Source organism: Loxodonta africana, chromosome 7, assembly GCF_030014295.1.
Source record: "Loxodonta africana isolate mLoxAfr1 chromosome 7, mLoxAfr1.hap2, whole genome shotgun sequence".
Lineage (NCBI taxonomy): Eukaryota > Metazoa > Chordata > Mammalia > Proboscidea > Elephantidae > Loxodonta > Loxodonta africana.
The window spans coordinates 2,080,800-2,093,228 of record NC_087348.1 but is presented as its reverse complement, the minus strand read 5'-3'; the positions used below and the strand labels follow the sequence as shown (position 1 = coordinate 2,093,228).

The 12,429-nt window shown below is 60.5% G+C and overlaps 2 protein-coding genes across 4 annotated transcripts in view; one reads left to right on the top strand and one right to left on the bottom strand.

The window, feature by feature from the left end:
- Positions 1 to 3,395: 3,395 nt before the first annotated feature.
- Positions 3,396 to 12,429, bottom strand: part of LSP1 (lymphocyte specific protein 1) — a 44,243-nt gene continuing 35,209 nt past the window's right edge. For 2 of the 3 annotated variants that reach the window (XM_064287566.1, XM_064287567.1), the window contains exons 4-11: positions 11,394 to 11,583; positions 10,910 to 11,017; positions 9,921 to 9,964; positions 9,672 to 9,753; positions 8,929 to 9,063; positions 8,467 to 8,544; positions 8,226 to 8,328; positions 3,396 to 3,874 (exon numbers count right to left, since the gene is read on the bottom strand). In XM_064287566.1, coding sequence (XP_064143636.1) covers positions 8,239 to 8,328; positions 8,467 to 8,544; positions 8,929 to 9,063; positions 9,672 to 9,753; positions 9,921 to 9,964; positions 10,910 to 11,017; positions 11,394 to 11,583 — 727 coding nt within the window. In that variant the 3' untranslated portion in view covers positions 3,396 to 3,874; positions 8,226 to 8,238. The remainder of the gene's footprint in view (positions 3,875 to 8,225; positions 8,329 to 8,466; positions 8,545 to 8,928; positions 9,064 to 9,671; positions 9,754 to 9,920; positions 9,965 to 10,909; positions 11,018 to 11,393; positions 11,584 to 12,429) is intronic. The other variant, XM_064287568.1, reaches the window with a different exon arrangement.
- On the top strand, positions 5,009 to 6,406 carry PRR33 (proline rich 33). Its single transcript, XM_064287565.1, has one exon. The coding sequence runs from the start codon at positions 5,009 to 5,011 to the stop codon at positions 6,404 to 6,406; it is 1,398 nt and encodes a 465-aa protein (XP_064143635.1).

Here is a 12,429-nt window from a genome sequence, read left to right as displayed (position 1 = left end):
TCCCTGGCTCTGCTCCCCTGCTTCCCCTAGACCCCACAGGCTCCAGGGATGGGCCTGCTGGCATGCGTGAGGTTCAGTGAGCTGTCAGGGGCATGACAGGTGGCACCCAGGCCAGGAGTAGGTCCTGAGAGATGCCACTGTGGTCCCTGGCCTCCAGAGGTTGACTTGGCAGGAGGGTCACAGACCATGGCCCCAGTTCCAGCCTGGGTCTGCACCTCCAGCTGGGTCCCTGAGGCCTTCTGAAAGGCTTTGGGGGTTCCAATCCCTGCATGGTAGAGAGCAGGCCACAGAGAATGGGGATAGGCAGGGACAGGTTCCAGTCATGAAGCAAGGGGAGGCCGACCCCAGGCTGCTAGACAGAGTTTCCCCCCCAGCCCACCTGCCCCCAGGCTGCTGGCATTGGGGGCCCCTGAGGGCTGGAGTGCTGGGGATGTCATTGCCCTCCTGGAAACAGCCCCCGAGTCCTTTTCTTCTAGACCTGCATGCTGCATCTCCACCTGTATTCGCCCCAAGGTGGGCCACACGCAGCCTAACCCCAGGCCACTGAGACTCCTTTCTTGTGCTTTTAGACCATTGATAGAGCCACTGCCACAGGGTCTCACACAGGCAGGCCGCTGCCACCAGGCAGGACCCCACCCACATCCAGGCATACACAGCACAAGATGTGACCCCATGTCCAGCCCATGCTGAACTCTGGGAGGCCTGCGTCCACCCAGCCCTGTCCACATGTGGGCGCGAGGGAGGCGCCGGTTGCACCGGGCCCTGGCCCAGGGTGTCTACAGGCCAAACAGGTGGATGCGGCCTCTGCAGTGGCCCCGTTTGGCCAGCAGAGGAGAGTGGCTGCCTGCTCAGTACCATGGCCCCTGGCAGGTGCTCCAAAGACTGGCCCGGCCGTGAGTGGGCTAAGCCAGTGAGCAGCTGCAAGGTCAGGAGGGGCAGGTTTTATTTTGGGTATCAGCAGACTCTGCCGTGGGCTGCCCGGCATTGAGTGGGCACTGCTGGTCAGACCACCCACCAGCTCGAGGGAGGTGGACAGGTAAGCCACACCCCGAACCCCAGGACCACCTGGCCAGGCCTGATGGGTGGGAGAGAAAAGGACAGGGCAGGAGCAGTCCCTGGGGATCTACGGTGGGAGCAGATGCACGGTTCTCCCTGCATGAGGGCTGGGGGTGAGGGATAAGGGGCAGCCTAGCCTAGGCTGGGGCGGGGGACTGACTTCAAGCCCAGAAAGGATTTGAGAACTAACTAGACAGGGCCAAGTTTCCGGGGCAGTGGGCAGGGGGCTTCTGAAGTTGGCAAATGCTAAGTGGAGCCCAGAGGAGCAGGGAGAAGGTGTGTGTGTGTGGGGGGGGGTGCATCCCTAAGCATCAGGGTGCAAGCTGTCTGTGAGGGTGACCCTGGGGTGGCAGGGGGCCGGAGACCCTCAATCTGGGCTCCTGGACCCCAGTGCACATGGTGGGGGTGACGGAGCCCAAGGGTACTGCTGTGTCCTGGGAGCCCTGGGCTGACCTGGGTGCTCACACTGATACCAGCCATGGCCTTGTGGTCGGCCAGCCCAAGGCTCAGGTTCCGCCAGGCTGAGGTGGCAGCAGCTGACACAGCACTTGGTGGGGACCCAGCCTCCCCAACCCTGGTGGCTGCTTCCCAGATGCCCAAAGAGCTTCTTCGTGAGTCTGTAGATCCAGCCATTTGCTGTGTGGGTGCATAGGGGTGTCTACCATGTGTGCCCAGCTCTGTGCCCAGAGCTGGGGAGCAGCGGGTGTTAGAGGGGCATCCCTCACTGGGCACCCTTGAGGCATGGCCCCTCTGAGCCTCTCAACCTCCTCAGTGGCCAAGCCGAAAAAAGCAGGGGCTCAGCTCTGCAGTGTGCATCAGGGATAAAGTCCATGCCAAGAACAGAGGACCCACTGTGGGTTCTCATCCCCTTTGCTGAGCCAGGGGGTACTGAGGACCCCACAAGGGGTGGGGAAGGGCACAATTAGCCCCTTTCACCTCTTGGCCTTCATGCTGCCCATGCTGGTCCCTGGCATTGGATCCTGCTTGCTGCTCAGCTGGGCACGCCACATGGTGGACTCTGGGGCCACTCTGCCTGCTGCCCAGGGTGAATGTTCTGTCCAGGAGGTGGAAGGCTCAAGAGTGCCATATCCCTGGAGATGCTTGCTGACAACTAGTGTTGTCAACTTTTCTGAGTCTTCCATGTTCAGGATGGCCCTCATGAGGCTGGCAGAGTTTGACCATGGACCCTTCAGACATCAGAGACTCCAAGCAGAGGGCCAAGCGAAGGCACAGCCAGGTCTAAAGCATTTAAGTTTCACGGGAAGCCTGCTCTTTGGAGAGCTTCCCCTGACTCTGAGGGCAGTACACTCAGAGTCCTCCCCCCACTCTCCCTTCCATCTCAGGCACTTGTCCATCCTCCCCTCCTCCACCCATTTATCCTTCCATCCACCTTCAACTCTTCTGTGCATCATTAACCCTCCCCCCACCACACCCATCACCCACCTCCATCCATCCATGCTTCCATCCACCCATTCACTCTCCTGTGCTTGTAATCATTCACCACTCAACAACTCACCCAGTCATTCATTTTTATATATTCATCCTCCCCTTTTCTTTCTTCTTTCCTTCCTTTCTCCCTCCCAACCATCTATCCTCCCATCCATCCACTCATCCTCCCATCCATCCACCCATCCATCCATGAAAACATCCATCCATCCACCCACCCATCCATCCACCCAGCCACCCACCCAGCCACCCAGCCACCCATCCATCCATCCATCCATCCATCCATCCATCCATCCATCCATCCATCCATCCATCCATCCATCCATCCATCCATCCATCCATCCATCCATCCATCCATCCATCCATCCATCCACCCATCCTTCCAACACATCCATTTTCTTGTGCACACATCCACCTATCTACCCAACCATCCCTCCACTTTTCTCCCATCCACTCTCCACCCAACTATTTTTGCATCTGTGTGGCTCTCATCCCTTATATCTATCCATTCATCCATCCATCTGTCCACCCATCCACCTCCACTGATCCCTTTCTGGGTGCTGGATAGGGGATGCTGGATGAACTCCACGCAAGTCTTATCCTCAGGGGACACACAGCCTAGGGGTGCAAACCCCAAGCACACCCTTGTTTCAGGGGCATCAGAAACACCTGAAAGAGGAGGATCTAGATCCCACCCAAAGTGCGAGTCCCAACTTAGGCAACAACACTCCTCAGGTCCCAGAATCTTACATTGTGGAAGGCCACAGGGAGGGACAGAGCACCCTGAGGCCTGGGTCCCCTCATCTGTGCAATGGGGTGGGCTGGCTCAAGAGCTTTCGCTTCCTGCCGCCTGCTCCTCAACCCTCCCCCATTAGTGAGCACAAGAGACCCAGTGCATGGGGCACAGGGGAACTTTATTACACACAGTGGGCACGCGCGGGGGCAGAGGGTGCAGCAGGGAACAGGGAGGGACGCAGGTTCCTGAGTGCCCAGCACAGCCTCAGTGGCTCTTGACTTGGAGGTTCGCAGTGGTGCCCTGTGGGCCAGCAGGCTGCCGAGCCTTGTTCTGCTTGGGCAGGGCCTCGGTTTCCTGCCTCATCAGGAGCACTTGGCCGCTTGCCCAGTGCCAGCGGTCAGGAGCATCCCTCTCCTCCTCCCTCAGTGAGAGGCAAACCTGGGGTGAGGGGTGGGAGGGAAAGAGCTGAAGGGTCTAGGAATAAAAGGAGGTGGCGGCAGTGATGGTGGGGGTCTGAGGGGTGCAGGTAGGCCAGGAAGCCTTCGGAAGCGGTTTCTTCCTGGGGCCAGGCAGACTCTGGCAGGAGTCTCCCCTGGGTGTGGAAAGTGATGCTGGCTTCACCCTGAGTCCCAGAGGCTGAAACACAATGTAGGGAGAGGGGGGATGGGGCATTAGGCTGGAGGCCAAGGGGGTCTGCTGTCCCCCAGCTCCTGCCACCCAGCCTCCAAGCCTCTCTCTAATGGTTGCCCAGACCTGCACACTTGCCCCTTCCCCCATCAAGGGCAAACCTCTCTCTCTCAGCCGCCGACACCCTGATCCTGCCTCCCCATGGCCTCTTCCCTGGAAACCTGCTCCCGACACCAGCCCCTGAGCCTGGGTCGGGGTCCCCGCTCAGGACAGAGACAGCACTGCCCCTCGCCTGTTTGCCTGTGGCCTGGCAGCTCCCCAGAACTAGGCCTGTCAGGCTCCCAGGATCCTGGCCCCAGATGGCTAGCGGGGAGAGCCAGCCCCAGGGGCAGATCCCACCCGGCCCCTCCCAGCAGAGCCCTTCCTGCCCGGCAGAGCCAGCCCCCACCATGCGGCCCCCAGACCTCCCAGCCTCCCTCCTCCCCCAAACCAGACAGCTTTTTGCTCGGCCCAGACGCCATTTGTCAACGTCCTTGCAAACACGTGGCGCCCAGAAAGCAGGGTGGGCGGTGGCTCAGCCAGGACCACCCCGGCCAGGAGTTCTGCGGGAATATCCCATTTAGTGTAGCTCAGCGGAAACTGCTCCCACCTTCTGGCCACTCCACCTCTGATGTGCACCTCAGCTTCCCGAGGGGCCCGTTGGCTGCCACCCCTCACCGCGGGCTCCCAGCGGCGCCTGTGGTTGGGCCGGCGGCGGCGCGGCGCCCCTCACGTGTCTGTGGCCAGCAGCTCGGCCAAACACCAGCCCCCCAACCCCTCCCAGCCCCACTCGGAGCCCACCCTCGGCCCCCATCCCCGCTTGGCCACCCACGAGGCCTGGCTCATGCTGTGCACACAGGCGGTGCCCACTTCTTGCTGGCTGGGGCACCTGAAGGCAGGGGGCAAGGCTGGACCTCAGTGTGCTCAGACATACAGACACGATGGGGCATACCAGGCAGGTACCGAGCGCACAGGGCAAGGAGCCATCAACAATCGAGTTGTGTCCACTTGGCCTCAGGGTCCTTGACATGCAGGGGGCAAGCATGGGCCCCATAGGGAGAGGCGAGGGCTGCGCTGACCATTGTGCTCCCCTCAGGGTGCAGAATGCTCATCTCTGGCACAGTGATGCCCCCCGAAGCAGGATGCCCCAGCCCTCAGGGCCCCCCTGGCCCACCACCGCCCCTGCTGCCCAAGCCAGGCAAGGACAACCTGCGTCTGCAGAAGCTGCTGAGGAAGGCAGCCTGGAAGAAGATGGGCATTGGGGGGACACTTTCCCCACCTGGGGCCTTCCGTGCCTCCCTGTCCCCCGTGAGCGAGGCAAGCCACGACCAGGAGGCCACCACCCCGCAGGCCACCACCCCGTGGGCCGCCACGTCACGGGCCAGCACCTTGCACGCCGCTACCCCACGTGCCACCACCCAGCGTGCCACCACCCCATGCCCTGCCGAGGGCCCCCACATGGTGGCCGCCTCATCCCACTCCCTGCACACACCCGTCATCCACCACGTGGCGCCACCCCTGCAGAAGTCCACTTTCTCCTTCAGCCTCACACAGCGCAGAAGCCTGGCTGCCCACTTCAAGGCTGCAGAGCCCACCCAGCCCCTTGGCTACTATGCCCCCATCTCAGCCCCGGTGGCGGGGGGCACCCATGTCAGCCAGGTGCAGATCCGGCTCAGCCCGTCCCTGAGCACTGGGACCCCCGAGCTCCCCAGGACTGACAGAGATGCAGCCTTGAATACCCCCAGTCCCCAGCCGCTGATTCCCATAGCCCACATCCGCCCACTGCCCACTGGGGCCCAGGTCACCAACCCCCAGCCTGAGGAGACCCCTGTGCCCAGGACTCCACCTGGTTTCCAGGCCTCTGTGCCCAGAGAAGCCAGCACTCGGATGGTGGTGCCCATAGCGCCCCCCTTCCACTCCTCGGGATCCCTGGCTCACAGCCTGGCCCCTGAGGCCTCTGAACTGCAACCCACGGAGAAGCGCCCCGTGGCTGGCCCCGGGGATGAGGCCAAGCAAGTCTGCAGTCCCCACGGGGTCTCGTCTCCTGCTCTGCCCTCAGGCCCCCATCCCTGCCCTGTTCCCAGAGTGGCGTCCAAGCCCAGGCTCAGTGGCTGGACACGCCTAAAGAAACAGCTCATGGTGGAAGAGGTGGAGCCCCCAGCCCAGAGCCCGGCACAGAGTCCTGGGGCCACGCGGCAGGAAAAGGTTGCACCTGCCCTCCCAGCGCCCCGACCCCCCACCTTCCGGGCCTCCAAGATGTGGGACGCTGTGCTGTACCACATGTCAGTGGTCGGGGACCAGAGCCGCACGGCAGGGCCTGGCGAGGGAACACGCACCCTGACCAGCATGTCTCGGCTCCCCTTTCTGTGCCGACCCCGCTTCAACGCCCGCAAGCTGCAGGAGGCTGCCGTGAGGCCCCCACCCAAGGCCCTTCCTGCCCTGCGGCTGAGCCCCCAGCCCGAGAACTTCAACCGGACTGCAGCTGGCTGGCGGCTCCAGTGAGGTGGCCAGAGGAGCTCTGGGCAGCAGGACCAAGAGCGACAGAAGGAACGGTCTAGCTGGGACATCAGGGCACCAGAGCCAGCAGGGGCTGGGACGGGGGTGCTGAAGAGGGGAGCTATGGGTGGCTTGGTGGCCGAGGCCTGTGAGAGGCTGGGAGGGACAGGCCAGGTGGGTGGGAGCATGAGGGACTCGTGGGTGGTGACAGCAGGGCTCAGAGTAGAGGTGGGATGAGTCAGGGAGCTGGTGGTGTTGAGAGCAGGAAGGTTTGATGGGGTGGAGGGTCCTCTAAGGAGGGGCCTAGAAAGGGTGCACATGGGATAGAGTGGGTGCTGGGGGGGAAATGCTCGATGACAAGAAGACCCCTAAGTCTGCTATGAGGCAGAGTGTCAGACCCCTGACCTCGCATGAGGGTGGCCAGGAGGCGGTCACAGTGGGGCCTTGTTCTGCCTACTCTCTAGAGAGGCCTGGGTCCTGGGTGTGTGGTTCGAGGGAGGGGTGGGGGGCAGGCCCTTGGGCCTCGGGGTGCTGTGGGCTCAGGGAGATTAACTCCTGGCTCAGCAGGAGGGGCTCCTGGGTCCAGACTGCAGTCTACACACCCCCTCCACCCCCCACCCCCCCGCCCAGGCCGTGAACGATTCGGGGACAGATTTATGTTCGCGGTGGGAAGCGGGAGCGGTCAGGGTGATTCAGAGCTCGGCACGGTTGGCCGAGTCGGCAGTTTGGCGGCCCTGACGGATGGCTGAGAGCCAGACCCGGGCCGGGGGCGCAGGAAGGAGGCCCTAAGAAGGGGCTGGGGGCCCAGGCCCTGTGGGAATTGGCATGGATGTGGGATGATCAGAGTTCAGGCATGAAAATGCTGATAGGCGGTGGAGGAGGGGTTCAGCTATGCCCCTGGCCCAGCTCTTGGGCCCCTTGATTACTTCCCCCACCCGGTTGACCCCTGAGGAGAGGCAGCCTTGAGGGGATCACTGACAGGAGAGGTCTCAGATTTCGAAGGCTAGGATAAGGAATAGAGCTCTAAGTCCAGGCCAAGCAGGGCTGAGGAGGGCTTATAACCAGGTAAGGGCAGGGGAGGGGACCCCTGGCCTCATGCAGCTTTGGGAGACACAGCCTCCAACCAGGCAATATCTGACTTGGGGCCAGTGCCCAGGGCTCTGAGAGGCGCTGTCAGCCCAGAATAGGAATGGGGAGGCCGGGAGCCAGGGGAAGCAGCAGGACCCAAGGAGGAGGCAGCAGTTGGCGGGGGGCGGGGGGGTGGTGGCTGTCCCACCACAGGCTGGAACATTGCTGCCCAAGGAGCCTGGGACCCAGGCCACTAATAAATGTGTGTCCAACCAAGGCTGTGGAGTCACTTCCTGTCTTATCACCAGGTGGCGGGGGGGCGTCAGAACACCAAGCAACCCTCCAAGGTCCTGGCTCCTTACAGACCCCAAGCCTACCAAGGAGCATGGAACCCAGGCTCCCTGGGCTTATCCCGCCTACTTCCACCAGTTCTAGCTCCTGGTGCAGGGCATTGGCCTTGCACCATAAGAATCCTAGGTGGGACTCCTTGGCCCCTCCAGGTAAAGGAGCTTCCCCACCAAGCAGTGGCTCTGCTGGACTGAGCCAGGGTGATGTTGGCAAAAGTGACAGAGGCCAAGCGTGGTGCAAGGTCTAGGGGGCTGATAGGGTCTCCGCCCACCCCCAGGCCAGGCGTTCACCCCTGAGCCCCACCCTAGCAGCCAGTAATGTAGAAAACCAGATCCCACCCAAGCTCCCGTGTTCCTGGATGGTGTATTTCACGGGCAGCCCCGTGCTCTGGCCACTGCCTCGGACTCACCAGGACTGGCGATCTAGGGTGCTGCGCCCTCATCCACGAGCACCTTCTCATACTTCCCGTGCCCAGTGGCCACAAACTTGTATCGCTTCCCAGACGGGGTGCTCTGATGGAGAAAGGGAGCCAGAGGAAAGGTGAGTGCCCAGGAGGGAGCCAGCACTCCTCCAGGAAGTCTCTTGGGTACATGGAGGAAGGCCTCTCCTGGCACCCCCCCCCCCCGCCCCAAACACATGGCAGATTCTACCTTAACAGTTGAAGAGGTCTTGGAGCCGCCTCTCTGCTCCCAGAGGCTTCTCTTGCTCATGTCTCCAGCAACAATATCCTGGGAGCGGGAGGAAACAGGTCGCAGGCACAGCCCTGGTCAGGGGGCTAGAAGCCCTGGGCCCTTCTCTCCTGGCTGGTCTTGCCTGGCCAGGGGGCCTGGAGCCTGCCCACCTTGCATCTTTGTGTGAGAGCCCAGGGAAAGAGCAGGGAACATGAACAAGGCACCGTTTAGTCTTCACCTTGCCAATCCATCTTCTTCTCGAATCCTCCAAAACTGGGAAGCCTGTCTGGCTAACTCCAGGCCCCCAGATGTTCCAGTGCCCTGCTCACTACATTACATTTTGGGTGATCTCATGCTGGCTTTTCCAAGGGTGCCTAGTCTGCTGCTAATGTCCCAGGCTCTGTCCTCCTAACCCAGCCATGCCCATGGGAAGGGTCTTACCTTGCAGGAGGCACCCTTGGCTGTGGACTGGGCCTGCACCTCTCCCGTCTCCCACAGGCTCTTGGTATTGGCCACAGCCATGCTGGGGAGCTCTATGGAGGCCTGGCGGGCTAGTTTGGGAGTCCGACCTGCAGTCTGAGGAGAAGATAGAGCCCCAGGAATGCTTTAGTAGAGGGCTACCATGGGACACATCAGAAGGTCCGACTGTGAGACTCTGCAGAACATAAACGATGTCACCTCTATTGTTTTATTTGCCCCAGGAGTGCTTTCCCAACACAGGACGGGCTGCGCTCTTGATGCATGCCTTCACTGAGCACACTTGTGGAACACACCTTCTTCTGGGGTGCACAGGTGATATGGTGGAATATAAGACACATCTGGAGTATGGTCATGGGGCTCATGGCATGGGGCTGGAAGGTAGTGGGTTGGCAGGGGAGCCTGGGCCAGTGAAGGAGCGTGTGTCAGTGGGGAAGCGTGGGTTATGGAGGAGTGTGGGTTATGGGGCAGCATGGGTTGGTGGAAGAGCGTGGGTTATGGAGGACGTTGGGTTGGTGGGCAGCATGGATTGGTGGAAAAGCGTGGGTTGGTGGGGGACTGGTTGATTTGGTGACAGGGAGTGAGTTTGTGAGGGAGTGTATGGGTTGGTGGGGGAGTTTGGGTTGGTGGGGGAGTGTGAGTTGGTGGAGGATTGGGTGCAAGAATAGAACAAGACACTGAACTGCAGAGGAGGGGACCGGGCGTACCTCGATAGCCTGGGTGTATTGCTCCAGGCGCTCATCAATCTTGGAGATAGGTAGGGCTGGTTCAGACTTCTTCACACTGTTACTGTGGGTAGGAGAAGTATCAAGCCCTGCAGCACCTGGCTGTACCCCACCCCACTCTGAGTCTCTGCCAGAACACACTCATGCCCCACATCTCCACCCTCTCAGTCCCTCTCCTTAATCCCCTCCTGGAGAAACCCCAGTTCTGAGCCTGGGTCTGGTAAGACATACCTCTTCTTTATGGAGCGGTTCAAGGACTCAGTCCTGTCGATGAGCTGTGGAGAGTAGGCAGGGAGATGAGTCTGGGTGGCCAGAGAAAGCTCACAGTCTAATTCACAGGAGAGTGCAGTGGACTTCTATCTGTTGAGAAACCTGGCATCTTTGATCTGGGTGGGACTGGCTTCTATACTGATCTCCCAACTCTGGAGAAATTCAGCATCCAGAAAGAAGACCATCTCCTGTCGCCTTGAACTCGAACAGGGAGCATCATTTACCTTAGTGGCTCAGTCCATCTTGGGGCAACTTCTCCAAATAGAAATTTTGGCTTAATTTGACCTGAGATCTGTCTCCTGCTGGCTTGTGCTCATGGGCTAAACTCTATCTTCTGCTCCCGTGCCCAAGGTAACAAACCATACATCCATTCTTCCTTACTTTTATTCATTCACTCATCCATCCACCCACCCTTCCTTCCATTCATTCATCTACCCACCCACATTTCCACGCAACCACCCACCCTTTTGTTCATCCACCTTCCCTCTACCTACCTTTCCTTCCATCCATCCACCCATCCACCCATTTACTCACTCATCCATCCGTCCATCCAACTACCCACTCTTCCTTCCTTCCATCCATCCATTCTTCCTCTCTCCCTTCCACTCACTGATCCAACTATCCTTTCTTCCTTCCTTTCTTCTTTCCATCCATTCATCTATCCGTCCATCCATCCATCCGTCCACCTGTCCACCTGTCCACCCGCCCACCCATCCACCCATCCACCCACCCATCTATCCGAACTTCTTTCCTTCCTTCCATCCATTTATCCATCATTCCAGCAACAACTACAGAATTTTCTGAGTGCCAGGTGCTGGGGAAATTAGCAGAGAACAAGCTAGACGTGCCCTTGTGTTCTTGTGGCTGATATGTGGCTGCCTCTCTCAGGTTTTCATTTCGGTCATGAGACTGGGAGAGAAAATGGGAGCAGGCTTTGGAGCTTGACCTACCTTGGTGGTGGGGCTCAGGGGAGGTGGACTGTGTTCGACAGCCCCCTCCATGGCCAAGGGGCTGGGTGTCCTGGGCTGCTGACAGTGCAGGTGCTGGGGATGGAAAATCTGAGGCTATGGGACCTGGATGGCCAGCCATTTGCATCCCTCCTGCCCCACCCCAGGGCCTGCTGGAGCACAGCTCTCCCCTGCCTGGGCCTCAGGTTCTTTCCAGCCCTGACGCGCTCCATCCTGGAATTCTCCACTGCTGGCCCATGAGCCCAGGACAGAGCTCCTGAGTATGGAGGACAAACTTGTCCCGAGGGTCCCCACACCCCAATACTCTGTGAATGTGGAATAAGAAGGGGCTGCAGAATCTGAGGGTGTAGGGTGCTGGCTTTCCCCAGGGCCAGTGCCGTGAGATCCCCGAAGGTACAGGCAGCAAAGACCCACCAACCCAGGGGTTAGAGTGCTCCCAGAGTGCCCAAGGTGGAGCCACTGTCACCTCCTCCTCTGCTTCCCCAGCCTCCGCTGGCCCCTGGGGGTCCTGGGCCAGCTTCTCTGGGTCCTGAGGCTCTGATTCCTCCAGACCCGGATCCTCCTGGGGCTCCACCACTGGGCTCAGGCACAGCCCTTCCAGGGGGACTTCGGCTTGGCCTGGTCCATTGCTATCCACCTGTTCATGCCCATGGGCCCTGTGAGGAGGAGGAAGGAGGCAGAGCCGAGCAAGGGTTATTCCATTACTTGATTCGAGTCCCTGCCCATTTCTAAGACTCAGTTTTCCCATCTGGAAAATGGGGGTAGTCAGATCAGTGGAGTGTCAAGGAATTCACTCCCAGAGCCTAGGTCAGCTTTTCTGGACAAGCTCCAGCCTCATGTTCTGCTCGCCCACTTCCAACTCATGGTGTCTGCCCTCGGCTGGCTGGTCCCCTGGGACTGGGGCTGCCTGGGTGCTGCTCCAGCCATGCTCTGTGTGAGGCCAGCAGGTCTTAGGGAGGAGGACTTCCAATGGGAGGGAAATGCGGGGTCTGTGGGTGGCCTGGGGGCTGGGTTAGCTGCAGGACAAGGCCAGGCAGGGGGTCACAGGGAGAGGGGCCAGTTGTGCTGGCCACGGGGGAGGGGAGGTGCCAGCAGGCAGCCGGAGTGGCTCTCATTGGAGCGGGCCTGAACTTGGAGAAGAAGATGGGAAACTTTGCCATTTTCCATGGTCTCAGGCCTCTTGGTGTACGTGCCAGCCACGACCCAGACCCACCCACCCTAGGTGGGCTGGGGTCTGAGCCAGGGCAGCCACACAGAGGGCCATTCAGGGCTCAGGCGGGTGGGAAGTCAGCAGGTGCAGGGGGGGGTGGAGGCCTGTGAAGCCGCCAGCTCTGACTTCCACCAGAAGAGCCCAAGTGCCCCCTGCTGTCGGGAACCAGCCAGCCCAGCCAGCCGGTAGGGAGTAGGGAGCCCCAGAGCCAGTGGACAGGCCCACCCTGCTGACCTTAACCCCTCTGAGAAATTCAGAGCAGGCAGTAACTCCCCAGGGCAGATGGGGAAAC

What these genes read in the sequence shown, in the direction of transcription:
- PRR33 (XM_064287565.1), top strand. Translation starts at nt 5,009, where the DNA reads ATGCTCATCTCTGGCACAGTGATGCCCCCCGAAGCAGGATGCCCCAGC.